General features: G+C 36.8%; 1 protein-coding gene across 1 annotated transcript in view; it reads left to right on the top strand.

Moving 5' to 3' along the window:
• The window catches only part of LOC149803136 (polycystin-1-like protein 2), a 42,101-nt gene that overhangs the window by 2,502 nt on the left and 15,506 nt on the right, over positions 1–24,093 (top strand). The window contains exons 3-12 of the mRNA XM_089951345.1: positions 1,198–1,639; positions 2,244–2,344; positions 3,238–3,477; positions 4,793–4,963; positions 10,654–10,814; positions 13,648–13,972; positions 14,928–15,386; positions 16,412–16,538; positions 20,726–20,961; positions 23,045–23,219. Coding sequence (XP_089807471.1) covers positions 1,198–1,639; positions 2,244–2,344; positions 3,238–3,477; positions 4,793–4,963; positions 10,654–10,814; positions 13,648–13,972; positions 14,928–15,386; positions 16,412–16,538; positions 20,726–20,961; positions 23,045–23,219 — 2,437 coding nt within the window. The remainder of the gene's footprint in view (positions 1–1,197; positions 1,640–2,243; positions 2,345–3,237; positions 3,478–4,792; positions 4,964–10,653; positions 10,815–13,647; positions 13,973–14,927; positions 15,387–16,411; positions 16,539–20,725; positions 20,962–23,044; positions 23,220–24,093) is intronic.

The raw sequence follows: 24,093 nt of genomic DNA, 5'->3' as shown, positions 1-24,093 counted from the left end.
AGTTAAGGTGAGATCGTGTCGAACTGCTCCCCAGATGGCGCTTTCACTGATATAACATAGCAATTTTTATTTGTTAATCTTTACCCGTCAAAACTCGATGGTAACATTACTTCAGCTTCACAATTAAAGCAAGAGCGAAAGGCTCATAGGTCAAATGGTCTGTATGGGCAGTGACATTATTTAGCAGCGTCGTATTGGCAGCATGATGCAGCGGAAGGGTAAGGCTGGGTGTCATTTCGGGATAAAATCCAAAGATAATTTGCTCTTTCGGGAAAAGTCCGTAACGCACAAACAAACAAACAAACAAAACAAAACAACCAACCAAACAAACAGAAATACGAACTTATTTTGGCTCGCTTGAGGAAACGGTTTATACTTCGGATCTCTGTCTATATTTGGATGCATATAAATTCAGGCATGCTAGGCACTGTGTTTCACGCAATAATTGTTTGCAAAGTTAACGATCTGTCTTCGCCAATTTATAGAATTGGTGTAAACAAAACATAATGTATCTAAATGCTTCTGAAAGGAAGTGTGTGGCAATCGGAACTAGACAGCGCATACACACCACGCGGAGTTACCTTAACTTTAAAATGATTACTTCTTGTCTGGCGTAAGAAAAAGAACAAAAATGCTTCTCGGTGTGCGCAATCATTAAAGGATTGTTTAGAATTATTATATTAATCACAAACACACAATGATCTCCTAACAGTCCTGTTGAAAGTTTGACGTTCCAATCTCTTTAACTATATTTTTGGAACGTTTTTTCCTAACTATATTTTTATGGATGTATATAACAGCTATGAATGTCTATGGCTGTGTGGAGAAACACCTTAAATGATGATCTATCGTAGATTGATTAACTCTGGAAAATGGCAGCCATAATAAATTTGGAGCTTCCTAATTTGGAGCTTCCTATTTTGACTTTAACAGATGCTTTGGTTTCACGTCTACAATGACTACAAACACATAAACTCATTCTATACGAATCAGCATCTTTGATTATTTTTTCAAGATTTAGTTTTTAAGAAACTAAAACATTTTTGTGATTTAAACTATTTCATTAACAACCCCCACCCGCCAAAACAAAATATTTGGTTCATTCACGGGTAGAACTATATCCACATGTACATACCTTTTGTCGGTTTCAGAATGAGTTTAAAAACGCTTCTGTGTGCATATACTATTCTCGTCTAGGTGGCTGGTTTTCAACTTAGACATAGCCTGTTTGTAACGGAAACCGATCGAACATCTGCAGTGCTAACATCTGAACAGATCTACGTCAACATCAAGACTAACAACGCCATAGCTGGATATATATTGGTTGTAGAACAGACTGTCAATGAAGTGATACCGGAACTGGTGCATCCACAGATAAATCCGGAAGACGTTTCACAGCTTTCATATCACAAGGTCCTGTATAGAAGCAAGACCGACATTCTTTGCATTTACACTACTTCTGCATACGACGTAAACATTTCACACGAGGTCTTTATGAGGATTTCTGCACCACCAACGATTTTGGAATACGATGTTAAACGTGAAATTCCGAAGAACAAAACTCACATTTGTCTGCAATCGGAGGAGTTCAAAGGCCATGAAGGAATTGTTCATCTTGGCTTGAGAGGTTTGACCCTAGGTAGGTATACTCGTGCAGGTTCATGCAATGAACCTTTTGACCATGGGAGATCCTCTGTGTAGTTGAACTGCAAAGAACTACTAACAATAAATTGGCAAACAACCACTTCCTGCTGAAAATATCTCGCGCATTCACATTTTGTTTTCTTCTATGAAGCAACCATGCAATTACTTACTATTCCATATTAAACGACTAGCTTTCTAAAATAAGTTGCATGTAATCGGTAATGGACTGGGCCACAATCTGTTCTTAGAAATGCGACCCACTAGCACGGTGGCCAATGTCGGTCATTCTCTTCTAATTATGTGAAAATCCTCGGCCCATCTATTCTCGAGCAGATTGTAAGATGAGTCAGTCCTAAAGAAATGAACATATGCCCAAGTCCAAAGATTTCAAGGGCAATCGTAGTTAACAAAAATATAGCATTATATTTTATTTACCTCTCTACGCTTCATGCTTATCATTTGAGTTTAAAGTGATTCTGAGTAATGTTTTGTAACAATCTTTAACATTAAAAAAAATGCCTTTGTGTCTTAAGGAGGAATGGAATGTTTGCATTGAATGTTTAAATGACATGTTTATCTATTATTATTATTATTATTAGCAAACATAACGAACTCGACGGATTACTACTTTGCCTCTGTGACAGCAGCATGTATAATCTGGGAAGAAAGTAGCATCCATTGGAGATACGATCAATGTAACGTAAGTATAAATATAGACGTGTAGCATTAATAAAAGTGTGTGCTACATCCATACGATACATGTATATGCGGTCAAGAGAATTATATATATATATATATATATATATATATATATATATATATATATATATATATATATATATATATATATATATATATATATATATATATATATATAATTGATTTATTAAGAAAGGGTATACATAATTGTATTGTTTCTTCCGAGTTAGCTGAAAGCAAAGACGCAAATATCATTTTTGGGCGGCGGCAGGAGTAGCTATTAGTTTGTTTTATTCTTAGGTACTGCATTATTGATTCTGTGAAAGTCATGCAGGCAACAATAGAACACACGCCACTTAGCAGCCAGGTCATATCCTTCCGCGAAACAATTGCTATGTTTTGCGTTAGTGTGATTCACATAAGATAACTTTCCTAAGGCAACTAACATTAAAGTCCGATATATTGTACCAATATATTGCTGCGAGTTCTGTTAATACGAAATGTACACCAAGTCACTTCAGAGTGTTCAAGTACCATGTTGTTACTAAGCGAGTGGATACACTAAGTCACTTCAGAGTGTTCAAGTACCATGTTGTTACTAAGCGAGTGGACACACGAGCTATTTGTATTACACATTGTTACTCATATAACACTACTGTGTAAACGATAGTGCGACATTTATTGTCTTCTCAACTGAGTATCGTACCCCGATTCGACTAGATTAATATCTATAAAAAAAAAGAAAAAGAAAACGTTCCCATAAACGTTTTAATATTGTAATTTCTAAGAATTGTATATATGCTTGCGAGAGAACCCTTTTTGACTTTTTAGAAATTTATTTATTTACTTATATTGTTCATTTATATTCATTTTTGGTATTTCACTTCTCTCCAGATGGAATGGTACCCAAGGTTACAAAAAATGTCATGCACGTGCGGTAACCGCCATGATGGTCCATTGATCATTGGAAATACTTTTTATGTTCCTGTGAACATCATCGACTTTCCTACAGTTTTCCTTAAATTTTCTCCGTACGACCAAGCGGCCGTGATTTCTATGCTTGTGAACACAGCTGTGGCATTCAGTCTTGTGTTGGTCTGGGCGGTCAGGAAGGATAAGAAAGATTTTCTGAGAGTAAGTACTTCTTGAAGACAGATTTTCCGCATTTTAAAGGATTTTAATGTTTTGTTTTTTGGCACCAAGCTAACCACGTATACGGACTTTTTCCTGCCTTTTTGAAGATGCATGAACGGAGGGTCTTAATTTCATAATCATGATGTCATAATTGATGAGCGAAACGCTTTTTAGTTTGGTTTTCGAATTCCTACAAGCTATTGTTTAATGTTCTATTTTAATGTCTCACGCACGTGGTATTATTATTCAGTGTTAGTTAGAATAAGGGACATTTTCAAGAAAATGACAACTACAGATTGATCTTCTGTACAATATTTCCAGTTATTTGATCATCCATTTTCTCATAATGTAAATGATTTTCCTTAACTGCCAATGAAAGTAAGGATTATTTTTCTTTGCACAATCCATATGATAAAATCCAAGAAATAATTAATTTTTTGAGTTCTAAAATGAAAATGTAAGAGAAACTTACATTATTGTAAATTCAATCCCAAATAATCCTAACAGTTCTATCACAAGTACAAAAGTATAGAATGTTCCGAATCAGTTCCAATCTTGAATGTGATGATATACCAATAGCCTTGAATAGTTTGATGTACCAACACTCTTAGTATATCACGGAGATATGATCCAAAATTTCTTTGAATCAATTCACAATATTCCCCAAGTAGTGTGAATCCATTCAGTGAGCGCTATGCAGCACCAAAGAATAAATTAAGTAAAGAATTCCGCTCAAATTATAACCTAACACATCCAAAAGTGATTCCACCAGACAGACTTTAAAATAGGAATAAATAAGTTTGTTGATCCCAAACTTTATACAAAACCCTTGGACACAGTAAGATGACCAGTATGTGGTAATGTTCCCATATATTTCGTAAACAAGTTCTCCTTTTAGAACCTTCTAAGGTAAGAAATCCATGCAAACATATTTATATATATTATCTTAAAGTTCAATCCACAATCATGTACGAAGATGTTTACAGATGACGCATGCAAACTGCCATCATGGACAAAAATTAAACAAACTATATATATATATATATATATATATATATATATATATATATATATATATATATATATATATATATATATATATATATATATATACATATATATATATATAACATGAAAAAAGTGACCAAGTGACAAAAGATAGTCAAACGAGGCACACAGTTCCAATACTTGAGTACGGCTGATGTGAATACAATCGTATGTGTCCAACCAGGTAGATCCGGCGTGATCTTCAAAAATGTAATTATGTATCTGAGAAAAGTCAGCGAACGTGCAATTTTGTATTTATTTCTTTTAGTGGGGAATCACAGTGCTTGTCGATAACTTCAGGAACGACACCTACTTTTATGTTTTGAAAGTATACACAGGCCTGAGGTATAAGGCAGGGTCCAACTCTAGGGTCAAGTTTGTTCTGGCTGGTGAAAGGGGTGATACTGGTGTAAGAGATCTTTATGATGGAGTAAGAAAGGTAATATAGCCAAATCATTTCGTAATATTTTTATACATACTTTTCTTATTATTATACTGTATGAAAAGATCCATAGACAAGACTATATTTTCTTTTAGGAACAGTCTAATAAGTTTTCCAGCTGTTTTAATTTTGTCATGACTCACTATGAAAGTAAATATGACCAATAATTGGTCAGAGACGGACAATTATTTTAGCTAGTCGCACCAATTTCTTTATATAATTTATTCATTTTTTTGCAGGTAGTCATTCATTCGTTCAGTCAGTCACTGAATCATTAATTTACAGATCTGAAATCACACTAATGTACTTAACATACATAATCAGCGATCAACATCATGGTACTTAGTCATTTACACGGGTAGCCTATGCAACTCTATCAAATAGGTTCGTGCTACAATATTTACATGCGTGCATGTCTTTATGGTCTTAAGAAACTCCTTATACATATATAATTCCGTTATTTTTGGTACATACAGGTGAGTTTCCTTTACTGCGGCATCTTTAGCCTACGAACGCCATGCTTCATTGATTCTGCCTGTATATGTTGTCCTTGGCCTTCAGGTAATATTGTTTCCCTACAGGTAGTATTGTACTGAAATAGTCTGATATCACTATTTTCCAGATAACTATCATTTGTTATAGCTCTGTGCCCAGTGCATTGAAACAACACAGGTGCAGGCCCACAGGCTCATACTTTTCCTTACAGATGTCATTGTCATTATATTTTACCTGTATATTTCATTGCTTTATCATTTTCCAGGTCAACATTTTTAGTTTTGCACGGACAATATGTTCTTCGTGCAGGCGAGGGGCTACAGTTTTATACGTTTCGCTCAATTTGTCGTACAGATTAGAATTTTGGGCACTGGCGACTTTTATCTGCCTTCAGAGTTGCCTCCTCGAGGTTCGACACTTTCTCTTGCGAAACAGCGTGGGAAAGAGCTAAACAAATAGCTACGTTCCCTCTTGCTTAGCAGATATAATGGACCAGTTACGTAGATCAAACATACTGTAACCCGTCCCAACCTGACGATATCTTCCCCACACGGATATCCTAATTCCTTGGCGACCACCCTAGGCCATGTACTAGGGATTATTAAGGGCCAAAAGAACAATATTACGGGCTCAATCACTAACATCCCGGCTTCCATACGTCGAACCCGACTTATGCAGACATGTACAGGCAGCAGCCTAAGCAACATACCGCCAACTCGAGATACTCATTCAGCGCGATATCAAGATTTGTTCCTCACGTTTCAGCAGATGTCGCTTCGCAATCTCTCTACACTGCCACGAGAAGAGACTCTTTACTCAGCGACTGTCTCAAAGTCACGGTTTCTTGTTTAGGGCGTTCTATGAGTGTAGTGAGCGACAGACCTCGTCACTCTTCGTGAGCTAAGTCTCGAGCATTATAGAAGACCATAGCCTCACCTCATGCAGCCAGAAGGTGTTTGCTTGTTCTCATGTGATTTCATCTAGTCTACGCCTCCACTGAAGACGTTTTCCGCCTTTGATCACCTGGGCCAGAGCGTTAGCATCCGTTGATCTTTCTTACGACGAAACGGGATAGTTTGACAGTAATATCGCCGCTTTGGGGATGGCAATCCACACTCCATAAGTATGGATCGGATGGTCTTTGATGACACTCAGCATTTAGTTCGCAATATCGTTGAATTGACTTAGATAATGGACTTTCGTCTCTATGGCTATCTTCCAGTAGGCGGAACATAGCTTATCTTTTATTATTCCGAAATACCCCAGGACATGCATGGGAATCTGTCTAAAAAATGGCATGAGTACTGAGCAGAGCCGCTCAACACACTTTGGCCCATGCTGCAACAACAGCTACAAATTTGCAACTTAGTGCTCTCGGCCTGCACTTTGATGTAGGACCATCATATGGCCAAGCGTCAATACAGGGATAGTACGGGAAGTCAACAAACGGATGTAAGGGCCTCTTTTAGGACACGAACCTCCTATCAAAAACTGACTCAACGATAGCCACAGTTCTATCATACCAAAGCTGATATAGCACGGAGAGGGTCATATCGCTCGTTGCAGACTTTTTCTTGGTCCAAAAGGCAAACGGCACTCTCTGCGTTCGGTCATCGACCATAAGCGCTCTCGATCGATTCATTCACGTCCCTTGGTTCCCAATGGAAACACCACAACCCATTTTGAATGCCATCCATGAGGGAGACTTCACTATCAATCTGGATTTAAACGGCGCATACCTTCATGTATCTAGTTACAAGGCTTCCATCACGCTCCTGCTATTCGCCTACAACATCGTATACCAATTCAGGGCACTCCCAATGGAACTCGACATCAGTCACTGGGTTTTCACGTGTCTAATGAATCGAGTAATGGTCCATGTTCAGACTATTTCTACGGCGGCTGCAACTAGTTACCTGGACGACATCCTGCAGACATATCAGTGAGTTATATATGACGAATGATAACACTATTACCAACATGGGTTTCTCGTCAGCTAGGAAAAATCCGTCACATTACCATCTCAACAATTTAACAATTTGTTCACCTAGCTATGGAGTTCAATACATATGCAACATAGTTCGTCTCTCTCAGGATCGGGCATTAGAATCCAAACCATGGTACCAGCTTACTTTCGAGGAAACTTCTATCAGCGACATCATAACCTTACAAAGCGAACTCCTCGGGGAATTCGGATTTTTCCTCATTTACTCAAACAACCACGACGGTAGTTGTTTCATTCCTACTCGGAGCTATGTAACCTGCACGTCTGGGTCATATGAAACATGACCTCAGAAAGATTTTCACAACCAGTCGTGGAGACAATCGCCCTTTGCAAGAACGCCCCCACTCTGAAAGCATACGAAGCAAATGGCATGTTTTCAACCAGTGGTGTACAAACAAACGCATCATACCTCTCTAGGAATCTATACCAAAGTTAGCTAACTTCCTCTGCCTCTTTGTAGAGAAAACGCTCGCGCAGAGTACGATAAAAGGTTACCGCTTCACAATCGCTGATACCTTCCGTCATCACGGAAGAGAGAATATCGAACACAACAAGGACATATCCGACCTACTCTCCAACTTTGAGTATACGCGACCATAAACGTTAGCCTTATGCCCAGTGTGGAACCTATCTTGGATATTAACTGGATGAACAAAACATATCTGAACCGCTTTCAAGGGCATCTCTAACGCACCTTTCATACAAGACCTGCTTCCTCGTGGCATTAGCGACTGCAGACATAATTAGCGAAATAAATGTCAATCAGGAGACCCAAATTACATGCAGTTCGGATAAGACAGGTCAGTCTTACTCATGACGGCATTCTCTTTCATCGCCAAGAACTGGCTTCCTTTTACGGGTAACCAGACTTTCATCGCGAAAACTCTGTCGAGTCTGGAAACATCAGCTGAAGACCACTTATAACATCTAGTTCGGACTTTCAAGTTGTGCCTTAATAGAACAGAAACTTTGCGTAAGGAGAGATCACGCCACTTTCTACTTCTCAAGATAGGACAAGAGGATATTTCAAAACGGACTATCTCGTACTAGATTAAGCTGGTTATTCGCACGGCATATACAGAAATACCACAGCTCAAATGAATTTATTAAACATTTAGGCTCACAAGGTTAGAGCAGCTGCAACCAGCCTGACATTCGACCGGAACTGTTCGCTAACCGACATTATTGAGGTTGTCGGGTGGAGGTCGGAGTCCACATTCTCTAGCTTTTATCTCCAGGATTTGTCATCCCAAAGGCCTCAAATCGATCAGGTAGGACCTGTACCCGCAGCTCAACAGCTCGCACTTCCATGTCGATCGATATCTTCTTTAGACGCGACTTCACGACTTCGCTGGATTTGCGTGGGGTTGGAGTGTGGTGGAATTTGTCCTTATTTGAAGGTGCTCCCTGACAGATGGAGTCCCCTCCAGTCGGGTTACCTAGAAGCTGTCTGACATACGTTAGTGGGCAAATCTATATATTCCTTTTTCCATTCTAATCTAAATATTCATTATTCCATGCTAATCCGTATATTCTGTATTCCATACCAATCTATATATTCCTTATTCCTTGCTAATCTTTATATTCCTTGCTAATCTCTATATTTCTTATTCCATGTTAATCCGTATATTCCTTATGCCATGCAAATCTATAAATACCTGCTTCCATACTGCTCCATATGTTCTTTATACCATACTAATCTATATATACCTTATCCCATACTAATCTAAAATTCCTTGTTTCTTGCTAATCTATTTATTCCTTCTATCATACTAATTTATATATTCTTTATTCCATACTAATCTATATATACACCTTATCCCATACTAATCTAAAATTCCTTGTTTCTTGCTAATCTATTTATTCCTATTCCATACTAATTCATATATTTTTTATTCCATACTAATCTATATATTCCTTATTCCATACTAATCTATATATTCCTTATTCCTTGGTAATCTATGTATTCCTTATTCCATACTAATTTATATATTCCTTATTCCATGCTAAACTATATATTCGTTATTCCATGCGAATCTATACATCCTTTATTCCATGCAAATCCTTATATTCTTTATTCCATGAAAATCTATATATTCCTTATTACATGTTAATCTGTATATTCTTTATTCCATACTAATCTATATATTACTTATTCCATGCTAATCCATATATGCTTTATTCCACGCAAATCTATATTCCTTATGATACGCTAGTCTGTATTCTTCCTCATTAGAATCTCAGTTTCTGGCAACAAACAGCATTTGATTTTTTGTCCTTAACTGTATTATCTTGTCCGCACCCTATATAGTCAGAAAGCCGATGAGTGGTTTACACAAGGGAAATGATTGATGTTGAATATGTAATTATTACCCTTTTCTGTCGTATAAAGACTATTATAGAAGTATAGGTGATTTTGTTCAAATTTAATTGGCTTTGCACATTCGTTTCCATTATTTAACCCAGTTCATTTCAGCTCTGTTATTGTCACATATATCATAACAATAACAGCAGCAACAACAACAACAACAACGACAATAATAATAATAATAATAATAATAATAATAATAATAATAATAATAATAATACTTATAACAACTACAATAACAAATAACAATAACAACAAAATAATGATAATAATAATAACAATAACAAATAATAATAATAATAATAATAATAATAATAATAATGATAATGATAATAATAATGATAATATGAATAATACATGTACACGCTAAAGGAAAGCAAAGACAAACTATATAAACATCACTTGTACGTTCACATTAATAAAAGTAACATGCAACTACACTTAAGAAAATTGCGGGTGGCGGAAAAAGGAGGATAAATCGTCATGATAAATTGCATTAAAGAATAGATCAAATCTTGCAAAATATTCAGGAATATTCTTGTCCTCATAGGAGGGATCAGCTCCATTATACCTAGCTATTAGAGCGTGTTCATCCCGTGATACGTTGGGATTATTATATTTAATATTATTATTGATATTTCTTGTTTTATGGACTTTTTCTCAATAAATATGTACCTCAATAGAACTAAATGGCCGTTCTGCAATTAATAGTTCACCATTGTCTTTGGTTCTCAGACATGAAGTGTACACCCAAAGTCTCGATTTCGAGCGATAACCAGCGATTGTAAAACTCTTTTACTTACATGCAATTCTTCTTAGGGATTTTTGACTGGCAGCGTGATGAACTTTTTGGTGTCTGTTCCTCGGAGCTTAGGGGATCTACAGTACATCTGTATCTGGCAAGACCCCGAGTCTGATGGGAAACATTCGGCCTGGTATCTCAGTAAAATCCTGGTCCACGATCTGCTCAGAAACAAATGGTAAGGTATATCACAATGAAAACACACTCACTTTGCATCTCTTATATTCCTAGTTTGATTCTCTGTTACAACACATTCCAGAATAAGTGGTCACCCATCTAATGTTTGTGCTTTTTTCCTTCGGATTTACAGATTTCCCCACATCAAAAGTCAATGAAAGCTGACTGCACGGTTGATTTTAAATAAATAATATTTAGAAACCAGTATCAAGAAGAACCAGTATTAAAATGAAACAAAGGAACAGCAGCATAACACATATGTGGATGACTTAAATTTCAAGCTTGACTAAATCTATGTAGGTTTTATCTCGCCCTTAAGTCATAGGAGACCAATATGTACTTTTCTGACGATGTCATCGTTGTTGTCATTGCTAGCGTCAGCATTAAGGTTTTTCATTTATCACAGGTTTTGTGACACTGTTGTATTTACATACATCAAACTGGATTGTCTGTTTATCTTTAATCGTACCACTTAACAAAAGCGCAGTAAGGTAACAATTACCTGCTTTGCACGCTTACGTCTTTGCCTTCTGTTTTTAAATTTAATTCATTTTATGTCATTGTTGTCTGTACATTCATGAAACTCAGTAGGGTATATTCATTTTCCATGAAAATATTCACCACGCCAGCCGTATATCATGGTGACCTACTTTGCTTGTCCTAGTCATTTTTTTATTACGTCACAGCGAAGCAGGCAAGACAAAGCATTCTGCTGCATTTGTATGTTGTTCTCAAAGACTACGGACAATGGCAATATAAAAAAAAAACAGTTCGTATATGAACAAATAGACCATCAGCTTCATTGTAAGTGCTGGACTTAAAGTCAAAAGGATAATATAAAAAAGGAGTCCTCTAGTACAAACAGCTGTATCTAGGATTAAGTAAAGGGGCAGACATGTACAGCCATATCAAACGAGATTCAGCTACTTGGAATCGATGGTACTGTAACCTTTGTGTACGTAAATTGTACAAACGCAACCAAGATTGAAAATAGCTTGCAGTTTCGAGGTCCCAACCACAATCCAAGATATTTCACACTCGCGGAATCCATAAGCCTTAAACAAATGAGCAATTACACATAGTTGTATATTTCGAACAAGAAAGATACAACATTCTCACGTACTTATTGCTTCCTGAATTCGTAGAACTTTGGTGTTTTCATATAAGGCCATTGACCTAGGTAAAAAAACTATACAATAAAGAAAATATATAATTAGGGTAGACACCATTGGTCTTTTCAAACTCTACAGTATGGTGGTAAGTCATTGTAAAGCAGAGCCTCAATCCTTTGCCTGGAAACGAAATATATACACTGTGCTGCTTTTTAAAGTACCTCTTCAGTTTTATTACAAAGTTAAATGCAGATAATTTCATAAAATGCGTATTCGTCATAGTACCTTTAAAGAAACTTAAATCTGAACTCCGATTATTTTGGGCAGTTTAACATGAAATGGAATTCATCTTCAATTTTCCCGCTGGTATGTATATGTAATTTAGTTATTTATTTGTAAGTTTAATTTTTTTGTATTCTATTACATGTCATTGCAATGTAACTTTATTTATTGATTTGACATTTTCAGAAATTCAGTTCAGTTCTGTTTGACCTGTTATTTTTTTTATAAACAACTAATGATAGAAACACTGTATCTAGTTTCTGACCTTGATTCAGAATCAGTGACAGTTTTTGGTAAACAACGTTTTTAAAAATTCTTTCTCAGAGTAAGAATTATTAAGCTAAGTCAAGGCCATACCTGGATTACGTGACAAATAGCATGTATCAAACTTCTAATTTTTCTAGAAGATTGACCCAATCCATGAATCTGTTTTGCGTTTTTAACTTGTGTATAACTGTTGTCCTTATATAGAATGTTTAGCAAATGCCTTAACACATGAAAAGTCAAGTTGTTTTATGTTGTGACCAGTTTGGGCTAATTATTTTATTTTCTTCAAATTAATTGAATTTCAAGTGATTCTATTTACCTGGAAATACATAAGTGCTCCTACAAAATCTTTGATAAAACATTTATTGGAAGTTATACTGAATTCAAAACTGGAATAGTATTTTCTGTGATTCAGCAAGTAACTGTTGACAAAACAGCACTTCGTAGGGTACAACAGACGTCATCGTCTTCCATTTGGGATTTCATCGGGATTCGAACTCAGTTTCATTCGTGACTTTTTATTACTAGGACTTCTAAAAAAAATTAATTCTTGGATTAATTTTGGATTTGATTCGTAAAACCGTAAGTTCTTTTTTGATTTTTCACTTAATATTCTAGGAAAACAAATTATTTGTTAAATTTTACAAAGCTTGTTGTCTTCACTCTTTTCCGTTACTTTCTGTAAGAGCCTAGACTCGTAGCACCGCTGTCACATAAATAACATAATCTACGTACTGTGTCAACATTTTTATAGTCTAACTCGAAACATGGAGACAATGTATGCTTGACACATTACGATAGATGAGTGAATGTCATTTCCATTATTTATTTTGAGAATGTGTTTAAAACGAACCATCGACTGCTGTCCATTACTGTTGACTGGTAATTCCAGATGACATATAATCGACTTGATCGTGAATCCATACCACATACTTCGACATTTTGTGTGTAATACCGATGTGTTAGTTAATCTTGCTATAACTTTCCAACGTTCGCCCAAGTCCAGGAAATATGCAAGAGATACTCACTCTCTAAACAGCTAAAGTAATTAAATATTCGAATGAGTAGGAGGTTCTAATCGTTGTCCGTCCCATAATTGCTCACGTTTTATTACATATTAGGTTTTTGACAAAAATGATATGTATGACCGCATCAGCACTTTTTCACCGATAGCTACACATTTCTCTGTGAGGACTGGATAAGCGTAGACAAGGACCCTCCCTCGTCAGTTCTACCCGTGTCTGCACCGGAAGAACTTTCCACGTTTGGAAAACGATTGGCTTTCTACGCGTGGGAAAATATTTCGGACAATCACATCTGCACATCAGTGGCCTACCGCCCGACTCCCAGTCCCTTTTCCCGTGCAGAGCGGACAGGCTGCATATTGTTCTTCATACTGATGTCCATGCTGACCAATGCAATGTATTACGACTTTGGGCGAGGATATGAAGATCCGAATGTCGTCAAAGTTGGGCCCTTTGTATTTCAACCGAAACAGGTTAGCAGGAGTATGGAAAGAGAAAAAGAACTGTTTTTTCTTTGTATGTCTGATTTCTCGTGTTTGATGTCCAGTTCCGACAATGCGGCAAGCTATATTGTCTAACTAAGATTAATGATTTTCTTCAGGTTTTGCAGTTTAGTTCACCCTAGAAACCATTTTACATCAACATAAGAACCGATGAGTTTCTTGTTCAATTTGTTCTCGTGTTTTCTTTTGATAGTACGTTCAAAGTGTTATAATTCTTGTTATAAATCAGCACATGCGTTTAAAAAGATTTTATTGTGGCAATTAATCACGCTATAGTTCAATTAGTTCCTTTTCTCTTGCGCAAAATTCTTTTCTCTGTGATGACTTAATAATAATTAACGTTTAATTATAAAATTTAGAACGAGTGAGTGCCAATATAATTTTATTCGTAGTAGCCCATTCAAAAAAAAGAGTTTTGCTTAAATCACTCTGATTTTCTTCCTGTGAAAACTTGTACTTGAAATGAAAATAATAAATTAAAAAGGCGCACTAAAGTAAAATTAATATCTTACCGGTTGTTCTTCATTTTTTAAGAAAGGGCGTCTTGCTGTTTAAGTGATTAAAATCATTGATGTGTACATTAGATATACCAGAGCCACGGACAGGATTTGTGGGCACTAAATTTTTTTTTACAGTAGGCCCCTTTATTAATTACTAACAAAACATTTCTTCTCTTCGACGGTGGGTCCACTGACCTTTGTGGGCACCCGGAATTTTGTCCTAGTTGTCCTACGCTTCCGCGTCTCTAATATATACCACTGATGCTATAAGTCTTTTTAGTGTGTAAAAATTTTGCCTGATATTAATATACGCCATGACCTACATGCATATTTTGCATACTTCACACGTTAATGTTTGTGTATTTTTCTTGATATAGCTGGGTCTTTTAATCATTTCAGTGTACAATTTCCGTTTTTGTATTTAGATATACGTGTCTCTCGTGAGCTCTTTCATCAACTTATTGGCAGTTCTCGTACCCGTTTACCTCTTCAAGGGAACTAGACGTAGTTACTCTTCTGACAAATACAAGGTAGACGCTAGTCAGGAAGAAAGCTGCTCGTCGAGAGTTTCTTTCTTCAATAAATTCTCCATCTGTTTGACGAAGAAGTTTCCAGTATTCGATAAATTGTTCCATTCGGATGACAAAGAAGCCAGAACGTTGAAATATCGTCTGTTTAAAAATGGCTACCCTGAGGTCTCGGGACATTTGCTGCCATGTTGGTGCATTTACATCATCTGGGCTTTGCTAGTTTCCAGTTGTGTCAGCTGTACATTTTTCTTGCTCCTGTACAGCATGGAGTGGGGAAAACAAAAGTCTGAGACATGGCTGGCAACATTTGTGCTCTCATTCTTGGAGTTCTTATTTTTTCTGGATCCTATAAAGGTAAAAACTTATTTTCTTCCTGGCTATTTATGCAAAATATTTGCGTGATATCACACATAAAATAATCTTAATTATTTTAATTATCTAACTTCCTTCATATATAAGCATGAATGTATTTAAATTTATTTTGAGAGGGGTGTTGATACATTTTTTCAAGGCGAGAATTTATGACACATTTAGCAAACGAGCCTCTTTCTTGACTTCGGCAAAACAAATGACATGACCACTTGCCAATTCGTCATCACAATATTAATGAAGAGAAATGTGTGAATTAGTAATCTTTTAGAAGTCGACAAGAATGACCAGTTACTCTAACCTCAAAGTCGAATGTTAACGCGGGCCTAGTCAACTCCCAAGTTGCATGTTCTTGGCAAATTATCATAGGCACATCCAGCATGCATACCATCATACCTTTATTTCTCTAGAGTGGACTAGGCCGTAAAGACAGCTACTAGACGTTATTTCTTTTCTTTACTTCTTTTGTTTAAGCGAACGTTGAAATTATAATTATTGGAGGGGGGCGGGGGCTACGTTACCTACTGGACGGCGCTGATATAGTCGGATCTTTAGGGAGTGATTTGGAGTCAGAACTTGGTACTTTAGTTGTACTGTGCAGGGCGTTGTGGTTACTTGTATCCTCTGGTAGGAAACGAGGGTGTTAACCTCTGATGGACTGTAGTCCCATTCGGTGAACTACACGTACTCTCGTTCACTTTCCGCAATAAAAGGTTTGGGTAAAGAGTTGGCTCTAAAGTTACAAATAACTCTCACTCTGAAATTCTAATATTCCAGGCTTCGTATGGTCAGACGTAGAGTTGCTGACCAATGAGATGTCAACATTTTGAGTTTTTTGTCAAGGTCTGATTGTAACAGTTTCTTGTCAACTCTGGGCCTGGGCCAGTACCCTTGTTTTCGAATATAAATATTTATTAGCAAGAGACACATGTCAAATATATTTGTGGAGATGTAAGCATGTACATTGTGTGAAAAAGTTTCTTCAACCTGTGTCATATTTATATTTGTAGCTGATGCTGCTTTCCTGTGCGTATGCATTAATCTGTCGGTCGGAGAAGAAAACGGAGACCATTATGCAGAGGTCAGAAAGGAGGGCATTCATACAGAATTATCATCGGTGTTGCACGAGATACCCAGGTCAGGGCACACTTAGTAAGGTGTACTTCCTATAAACTGATATCAACCTGTGGAAAATGTATGAAAGAACCATTATAAAAATATGAAATATAACAAATGAGAAATATACCGTAATGATATATCAAAATGAAAATGTTTGAATTGTAAAATATCGAATTGATGTGACCTATTTTAGAATAGATGGCCTAGTCACTATTTGCATCTCTCATGCATTTAATGCTAAAGACAGTTAATGTTTACATGCGTAAAATAAATTCTTGAAGAAGATCGTGTACATTTGTTTGGACTGAATTCTTCGAAGAATCAGAAATAGGTTGAAAACTCGAAGCTTTTATTTGAGTGTAAGACATGTGTGATAGGCAATACGCGCCATCAGCACCCACAGTTGTGCACGTTTCCGAGCCAGTTAGACGCTGAAAGCGTTAATACAGTTTATTTCGGTATTCCATATATGTAGTCATTTAGGCACTCGAAACTCTTTTCCTAGGTCATGGGTAGTAATCATATAGAACTCTTTACATTGGTGTACAGTACTCATCATAATCTTTAAGTATTCTTCAACATGTTTCTCTTTATATAATCTCTGAATACTGCCGTAATTTCTGGCATACTATACCTGAACGTTATAACTGAAGGTCTTAAAACATAGTAAATTGTACATATAATCTATAGCTCAATTTTGTATACCATTAATGGTTCTATTTTAATATATTAATAGTGCAGATTGTGTAGGATCCATAAACAGTTTTTGACGAACATTAATAATGATATTAATAATAATACCCTGTTGACAACTTTGGGGTGATTTCTTATTACTATTGGTTTTTCAGAAGACAAGATGTTTTCCATTGGATGGATAGGTCATATGAATCATCATCATCATCATCATCATCATCATCATCATCATCATCATCATCATCATCAGTCTCATGACCTAGTGTGGTCGTCGAGGCACTGTGCTGCTGAACATCTGACCAGTTCCCTCCACTTGTCTCAATCATGTGCCAATGCCTGTGTCTCCGCAAAACTTTTCCTGGTCCATTCTGTGATGTCAGTCCATTCTGTGATGTCAGTCCACTTTTTTCTCTGTCTACCTCTCCTTCTGCCACCCTGGACGCTGCCCTGCAGGACTGTTGTGGATAGACTGTTGGCTCTAGTGACATGGCCATACCATTTCAGCTTTCTATTTCTGACGGTGGTGAGGAGGTCCTCATATTGGCCTACTTTGCGCCTGATGGTGTTACGCACTTCTTCATTTGTGATGTGGTCCATGTAAGAGATGCCAAGGATGGTTCTGTAGCATCTCATTTCAAGTGCCTGGATTCTTCGTTGTAATTCTGCTCTCAGGGCCCATGCCTCACATGAGTACAAAAAGACTGAGATGACTAGAGCTCGCAATAGTCTGATTTTAGTTTTCAGGCAGATATTGTTGTCTCTCCAGATGGGTCTTAGCTTTGACATAGCTTCCAATGTTTGTGCTGCTCTTGACAAAATTTCCGCTCTTGATCCCTCTTCGGTGATTATGGAACCAAGATATTTGAACTGGCTCACTGTTTCCAGTTCATGTCCTCTGACTTTAATCTTGGCTGAGATTTGTTTGTCACTATTTGTCATCAGCTTTGTCTTCTCAGCGCTTATCTCCATGTCAAATCTGGAAGATGTTTCATCCAGGTTCTTCACTAAGGTGGCAAGCTCGTCTTCGCTGCCTGCCAGTCCATCAATGTCGTCTGCAAAGCGGAGGTTGGTGATGTTACGCCCTCCAGTGCCGACTGTCCCACAGTGGTTTTCCAGGGCTTCGCTCATGATGCGCTCTAAGTAGATGCTGAAAAGCGTGGGTGACAGGAGACAGCCCACAATGTCTCAAGCCACACTCTGTCAAAGGCCGTTTTGAAATCTATGAACACATGATAGATGTCTTGTTCGTGTTGCGAGTACTTTTCACACAGAACCCTGAGGTTGAATATTTGTTCTGTTGTGCTTCTTCCACCCCGGAACCCGGCCTGTTCTTCAGCGATTATTTCTTCTGCTTGTGGTTTCACTTTGTTCAAGATGACCTTCAGCATTACCTTACTAGCATGGCTGATCAAACTGATAGTTCTGTAATTTAGGCACAGCTGGAGATTGCCTTTTTTTGGGGAGTGTTATAATCAGTGACTGGGTCCATTGTGTTGTCAATTCACCTGTCTGCCAGATCTTGTTGCATAATTTTGTTAGTAGCGCTTTCACTGATCCCCCCCCCCCATTCTTGATAAGTTCAGCTGGGATGTTGTCTACTCCAGCTGCCTTCCCATTCTTCAGTGCTCTTATTGCTGACTCCACCTCTTCTTTGAGAATGGGGAAGTCATCATCATTTGAGGAGTTTGGAACTTCAAGCACCTCTGGGTCTCCTGTGGACTGATGGTTGTAGAGTTCTTTGCAATACTCAGTCCATCTTTCTGCAATGCCACTTGCTTTCTGTGAGGCATTCTCCATTTTTGTCTTGAATGGTACTGACTCTTGGTTGTTTCTGTCTGGTGAGGTCTTTCACAATTTGGAATGCCTTTTTGCTGTTACGCTATTCTTTATCAGACTGCTCTCTATTTCTGTGCATGAATAGGTATGTTTAAATATTACATTGAGTAGTAAGATGTGTCACGTGGGATATAATTTGATAAATGGTTGTAATAAATTATTGAAGGTGTATATAAGGAGAGAACTAAGCAACCTGATTAATTCCTATTTTGGATTCATTTCAATTTCGGACTCATATTTATTTCGTATGTTAATATCAGTCTCCAGATATGTTTAATGTCAGATAATTCGAGAGGAGACATTTGTTAGGAGTATTCGTTGGAATTTCAAAGGACTTATTGGACTAAGACATGCTGGGAATATTGTGAATTATTCAAAGTAGTTCTAAACAATGCCATTGTGATACGCACATTCGAGGATCAGAAATTCATTCTAAACATTCAATTATTTTGGACTTGGATAGAACTTTGTAGGATTATTTAGAATTAGTCTCATAAATAATGGTTCTTCTTACACTTTCATTTATAACTTTGATGATTTAATTTTTTGTTAAATTTTACAAAACTTGTTGATTTTGCTTTTATATATATATATATATATATATATATATATATATATATATATATATATATATATATATATATATATATATATATATATATATATTTGAGGATTAATGACCTTTTAAACCTTAATGGGAGTTACCTTCTTGAAGTACGCCGCTTGTGCATCTTGCTTGTATGTCTAATCGTTTGTCTGATTTTCAGGGCCTATAATCATGATATTCTTATCTTGAATGTGTAGTAATACTTAAATGTAAGTGTTCCTTTAAAAGCAGCCATTGTTTGAAAATAAACAAGCAAATTTAAAGAGCAGTACTAAAAACAGTAAGTTGAAAACTTAAAAACTGTTGATTGTTAATGAGATTATCAAATCTCAAATCACACTGAGTGCTCATTTGGGTTGACGAGTTTCGTGACAACGAAGACAGGACATAGACTAGGGTCACATTTTGACATTCCAAATACATCCTTCTGATCACTTGTAGGACTTTGTCGTCTATACAAATCCAAAACCATACTTGATTTTTACAATTGAAAGATGCCTCAAGTTAAAAGTATACATCTAAAAATGTAAAACGTAATTATTTTTCTTTTTGAGAACAAGAAAATGTATGATTCTATAGAACATTTAATTATCCGGAATAACATGATCAAAGAGACTGCGTTGGAGGATGGATTTTAGTGATCACGATTATCAAAGAGACCGCGTTGGACTGTAGACACCATCAATTTATGAAAAAACATTCAGATTTAACGTTGTGTGTAATGCTTCATTTGAATTAAGGAATTTATTTGCTTCGATTAAGCATTTCCCCCCAAATTTTGGCTCCTGCAACCGATTTTCAGTTCATAACCTCATGTTTTTTTTTGTACGAATAATTTAAGACATGTATAATGCATACTTCATTATTGTGTTAATCTTATAGCTATTGCTGTCATTTAATTAGAAGCGACAAGTTGTTGATTGATTTTTAAATTGGAGACGGGTTAATCTTCGCAAAAATATGCCCCACCCCTCCCAAGAAAACATTAAAAGCCAAGATTGCTTACAGACTTCGTACAGGTGCTTTACTCTCGATTTCTAATAGTTTTACAGGTAGTCTTTTATTTCAGCACGATCGGGGAAGTCAGGACCGACTGTGACATCTGAGGTTCTTGAAAATGCAAGAAGGACCAAAAGGAGAGATGAAATGATCCGAAATAAGATGGTACATATTGCATTTAATCTGCTGTTCTTGTGGATGACTTACAGCTTGTGCTACATCAACTCTGACAGTCGCTCTATCAATCTCTACAGCGATATATCCCAGAGGTTTTTAACTCCGTACCATACAATACAGTTTGAACAGGTTTGTATGTCTCATCGTTATGTATGTGCAACTAGTCTCTAAAGTTGTTTTTTGTGTGAAACGAGGACTAATGTACGGTCCATAGTGTTTGTCGTGTCAACTCCTCTTGGACAGTTCAAATCCTCCTTGACATTTCTTCCTGATATGATGCAAATATATATAGGATGTGATGCATATATATATATATATATATATATATATATATATATATATATATATATATATATATATATATATATATATATATATATATAGTCAAATCTGTTACAATGACTACCTTTATATCAAAAGCAAAATGAACTGGTTTAGTTTCTACATAATATAATGTGTGTTAAGACCGAAAGTAACGAGGTCAGTATACTGTGTTTTTAATTCATTAACCGTGGCGCCATATTTCTGCACCAGGTGGTAGTACCCTACTTCCAAGCTCTGTAGCGTCAAGGTCGTTTTAGAAACAACAAAGTGTGTGGTATTACAGAAATGTAGACAGATGTAGCTCTACAATGATACCAAATATTCTTGACTTTCTACTCGCTGTACAAAAGCAAAGAGGGAAAAATATATTTTTGAGACTCGATTTTTTTTTATACCAAAACTTTGCCCGTTGTCGGAATCGTATTTTATATCCTGATCTTAGACTTTTTGGCCTGAGATCTAAGGCAGACCGGTCTGGACTGCACAGAGATAGGTGAACGTTTGCAAAAGTAGTTTCAGTTGGGGATTTGGAGTAAAAATTGTCCAGGACACGAAAATGATGGGTCCAATAAGGGGACGCTTGTCAGTTATTATGCATATTTGAGAGAGTTACGTATGTAAGGTGAAGTTGTTTGCCTTTAAATTGTGCACAGTAGAGAGAATGTTGGCATACCTGTATGCTACTTTGATGTTATGTGGCTGACATTTCTTTGGATACTGTACTTGTGGAAATTGTACATGATCTAAGCACACTGCTAACTAAAATGACTGCTTCCTTGTGCTAAAAAAATCAGCCTGATTTAGTCTAAAGTACACTATCTTTAGTAGCTATTAAAATAGGATAAATACATTTTGCCAGACTAGACATTATCAGCGTCTGAAAGTGCAATGAATGAAGTATCAAATGTATAAAATGCAAAAAAAAGTTATGGGCTCTTCTTTTGTACAATTTACCTCTGAATTTCAGTTCAGGACGTGAAAATGATCAATTGGAGCTTGCAGTTGTTTTTAAAGGTTCACATCTGGAGTAAGGCCCAGTTGTATACTCTATAACCCATATTACACCCATCAATCATACACCAAAATAAAGGGAATTAATGGTTATTCGATCAGTACCTGTTCATGGTATTTTTTAAATGACCATTATAACTAGCGAGGGAACCCGGGGAAATTCTTTTTCTTCATAGTTCTAACCCTATGCAAAATACAAAACTGCAGAGCCACCTAAGCAAGAAAGAAATCCAACTTTTGCCCCTTCTGCACATGCGCGAGCAAAATAGCCAATGAAAGAGGACGTTTCTAACACAACTAGTCATCAGGTTAAACGAAAATCTCTTGGAACCAGCTGTATTTGGATGTATTCAGAAGTAGCCCCCAAAATGCGTTTTCTACTCCCATTTCAGGTGAAAATGACAAAAATCTCTAGCGGTTGTTTCTCATAAGAAACGCTCCTAAATGTACCTTTAAGTGATCTTTATGTACAATTTCGACACAGTGTGTGTGTGTGTGTGTGTGTGTGTGTAAGCTATTAAGTATTGCCACGTTTCATCTAATTTGCCCATGACAATTTAGTCGGCGTACAGTGATCCTAAAAAATTCGAGTAAACCAAAAGAAACCGTAAAGATTCAAGAAAGACGAAACCAACATTTACAGTAGTTGTGCAACGTCCCTGGTGTCCTCTTGCTAAAAGACAACATAAAGCCAATAAACCGGCCGTATAGAAAACTTTATTAAAGTTTTTCTTTAGTTTGAAGGCTGCCATCGCCGCAAACTAGATACGGTTGAAACTAATGTAAATTTGTTAACATTTAAGCTTTTATGCATATATACCATTTCCATGCCAAAACAATTCGCCGGAGATAAATAAAGTCTGATTATTTTTTGCAGATTCGCACAGCCTCAGACTTCTTGGATTGGCTGGAGCAGACGGCAATTCCAACTCTTTTCCCTGAGCAGGCTATAAATGGGATGAATCTCCACTGGAGAGACAGAGAATTCATGGAAGGTTATACCAGCTACCGACTGGGTCCTCCAAGGCTGAGACAAGTCAGATGCAGAGAAGGTAGGTTCACCGAGTGCATTTGTCAGTATTTTACCTAATTTGATCGTTACGACATTCCAGAAACCAATTTAATTATGTTTTTGTTAATAAAAAATGCGTAGGATATCCCCTCTTCACATCACACGTGATAATGACGTCATATAATTTGGAGGCATGACGTCTTTGAATTGAAATTAATTTTAATGTCATATCAACACATTATGTGTCTGACTGAATGAAACAAACAGTTTTTAGTAACTGATTAGTAGAGTCTTAAAGTTGTGTTGCTTTTGTATTAAACTGACTGTCCGAATATTGGTCCCCTATTCTTGTCCTACTTTTTCGACCGTTGAGGCAGGTTGATATCCACTGATGCATACGGCCGTTGATACCATAGTGGTTTAGTTTCGCAATTAGGCCATTTGTCCACACTAGATCGAAGGCTTTCTCTAAATCCAGGAAACTCGCTATTAGATTTCGGTCGCATTTCCTTTTAGAGTAAATGCTAAGTTAAAACTCGATTCCAGCTGGAATAACTAATCTAGAGTGGACCTTTTGTTGCGAAAGCCGCTTTGAGTTTTTTAAATTAGGTTGTTGCATTCCAAGTGGTGTTTAAGTCTGTTGTTGATCATAGTTTCCGTCACTTTACATATATTGTCTGTGAGGCAGATTGACCTGCAGGAGTTTATTTCTGTCGGGTCTTTTCCTGCTTTTGGGATAGGAATAACCATTGCTTGTTTCCAATTGTTAGGGATTTTTCCAGTTTTCCAGGAAGTGTTGATTAGGTCCAGCATTATGGTCTCCATATTTTCCGGTAGGTTCTTGTAGAAGTCGTATTCTAGGTTGTCTTCCCCTGGTGAGGTTGTCTTTTTATTTCTCAGGGCAGTTCTCCATT

This window comes from Sinohyriopsis cumingii, chromosome 3 (assembly GCF_028554795.1).
Source record: "Sinohyriopsis cumingii isolate HCF-2022 chromosome 3, ASM2855479v2, whole genome shotgun sequence".
NCBI classification, from domain to species: domain Eukaryota; kingdom Metazoa; phylum Mollusca; class Bivalvia; order Unionida; family Unionidae; genus Sinohyriopsis; species Sinohyriopsis cumingii.
The sequence above is the reverse complement of the archived record's forward strand: the minus strand, read 5'-3'. Positions and strand labels throughout refer to the sequence as shown.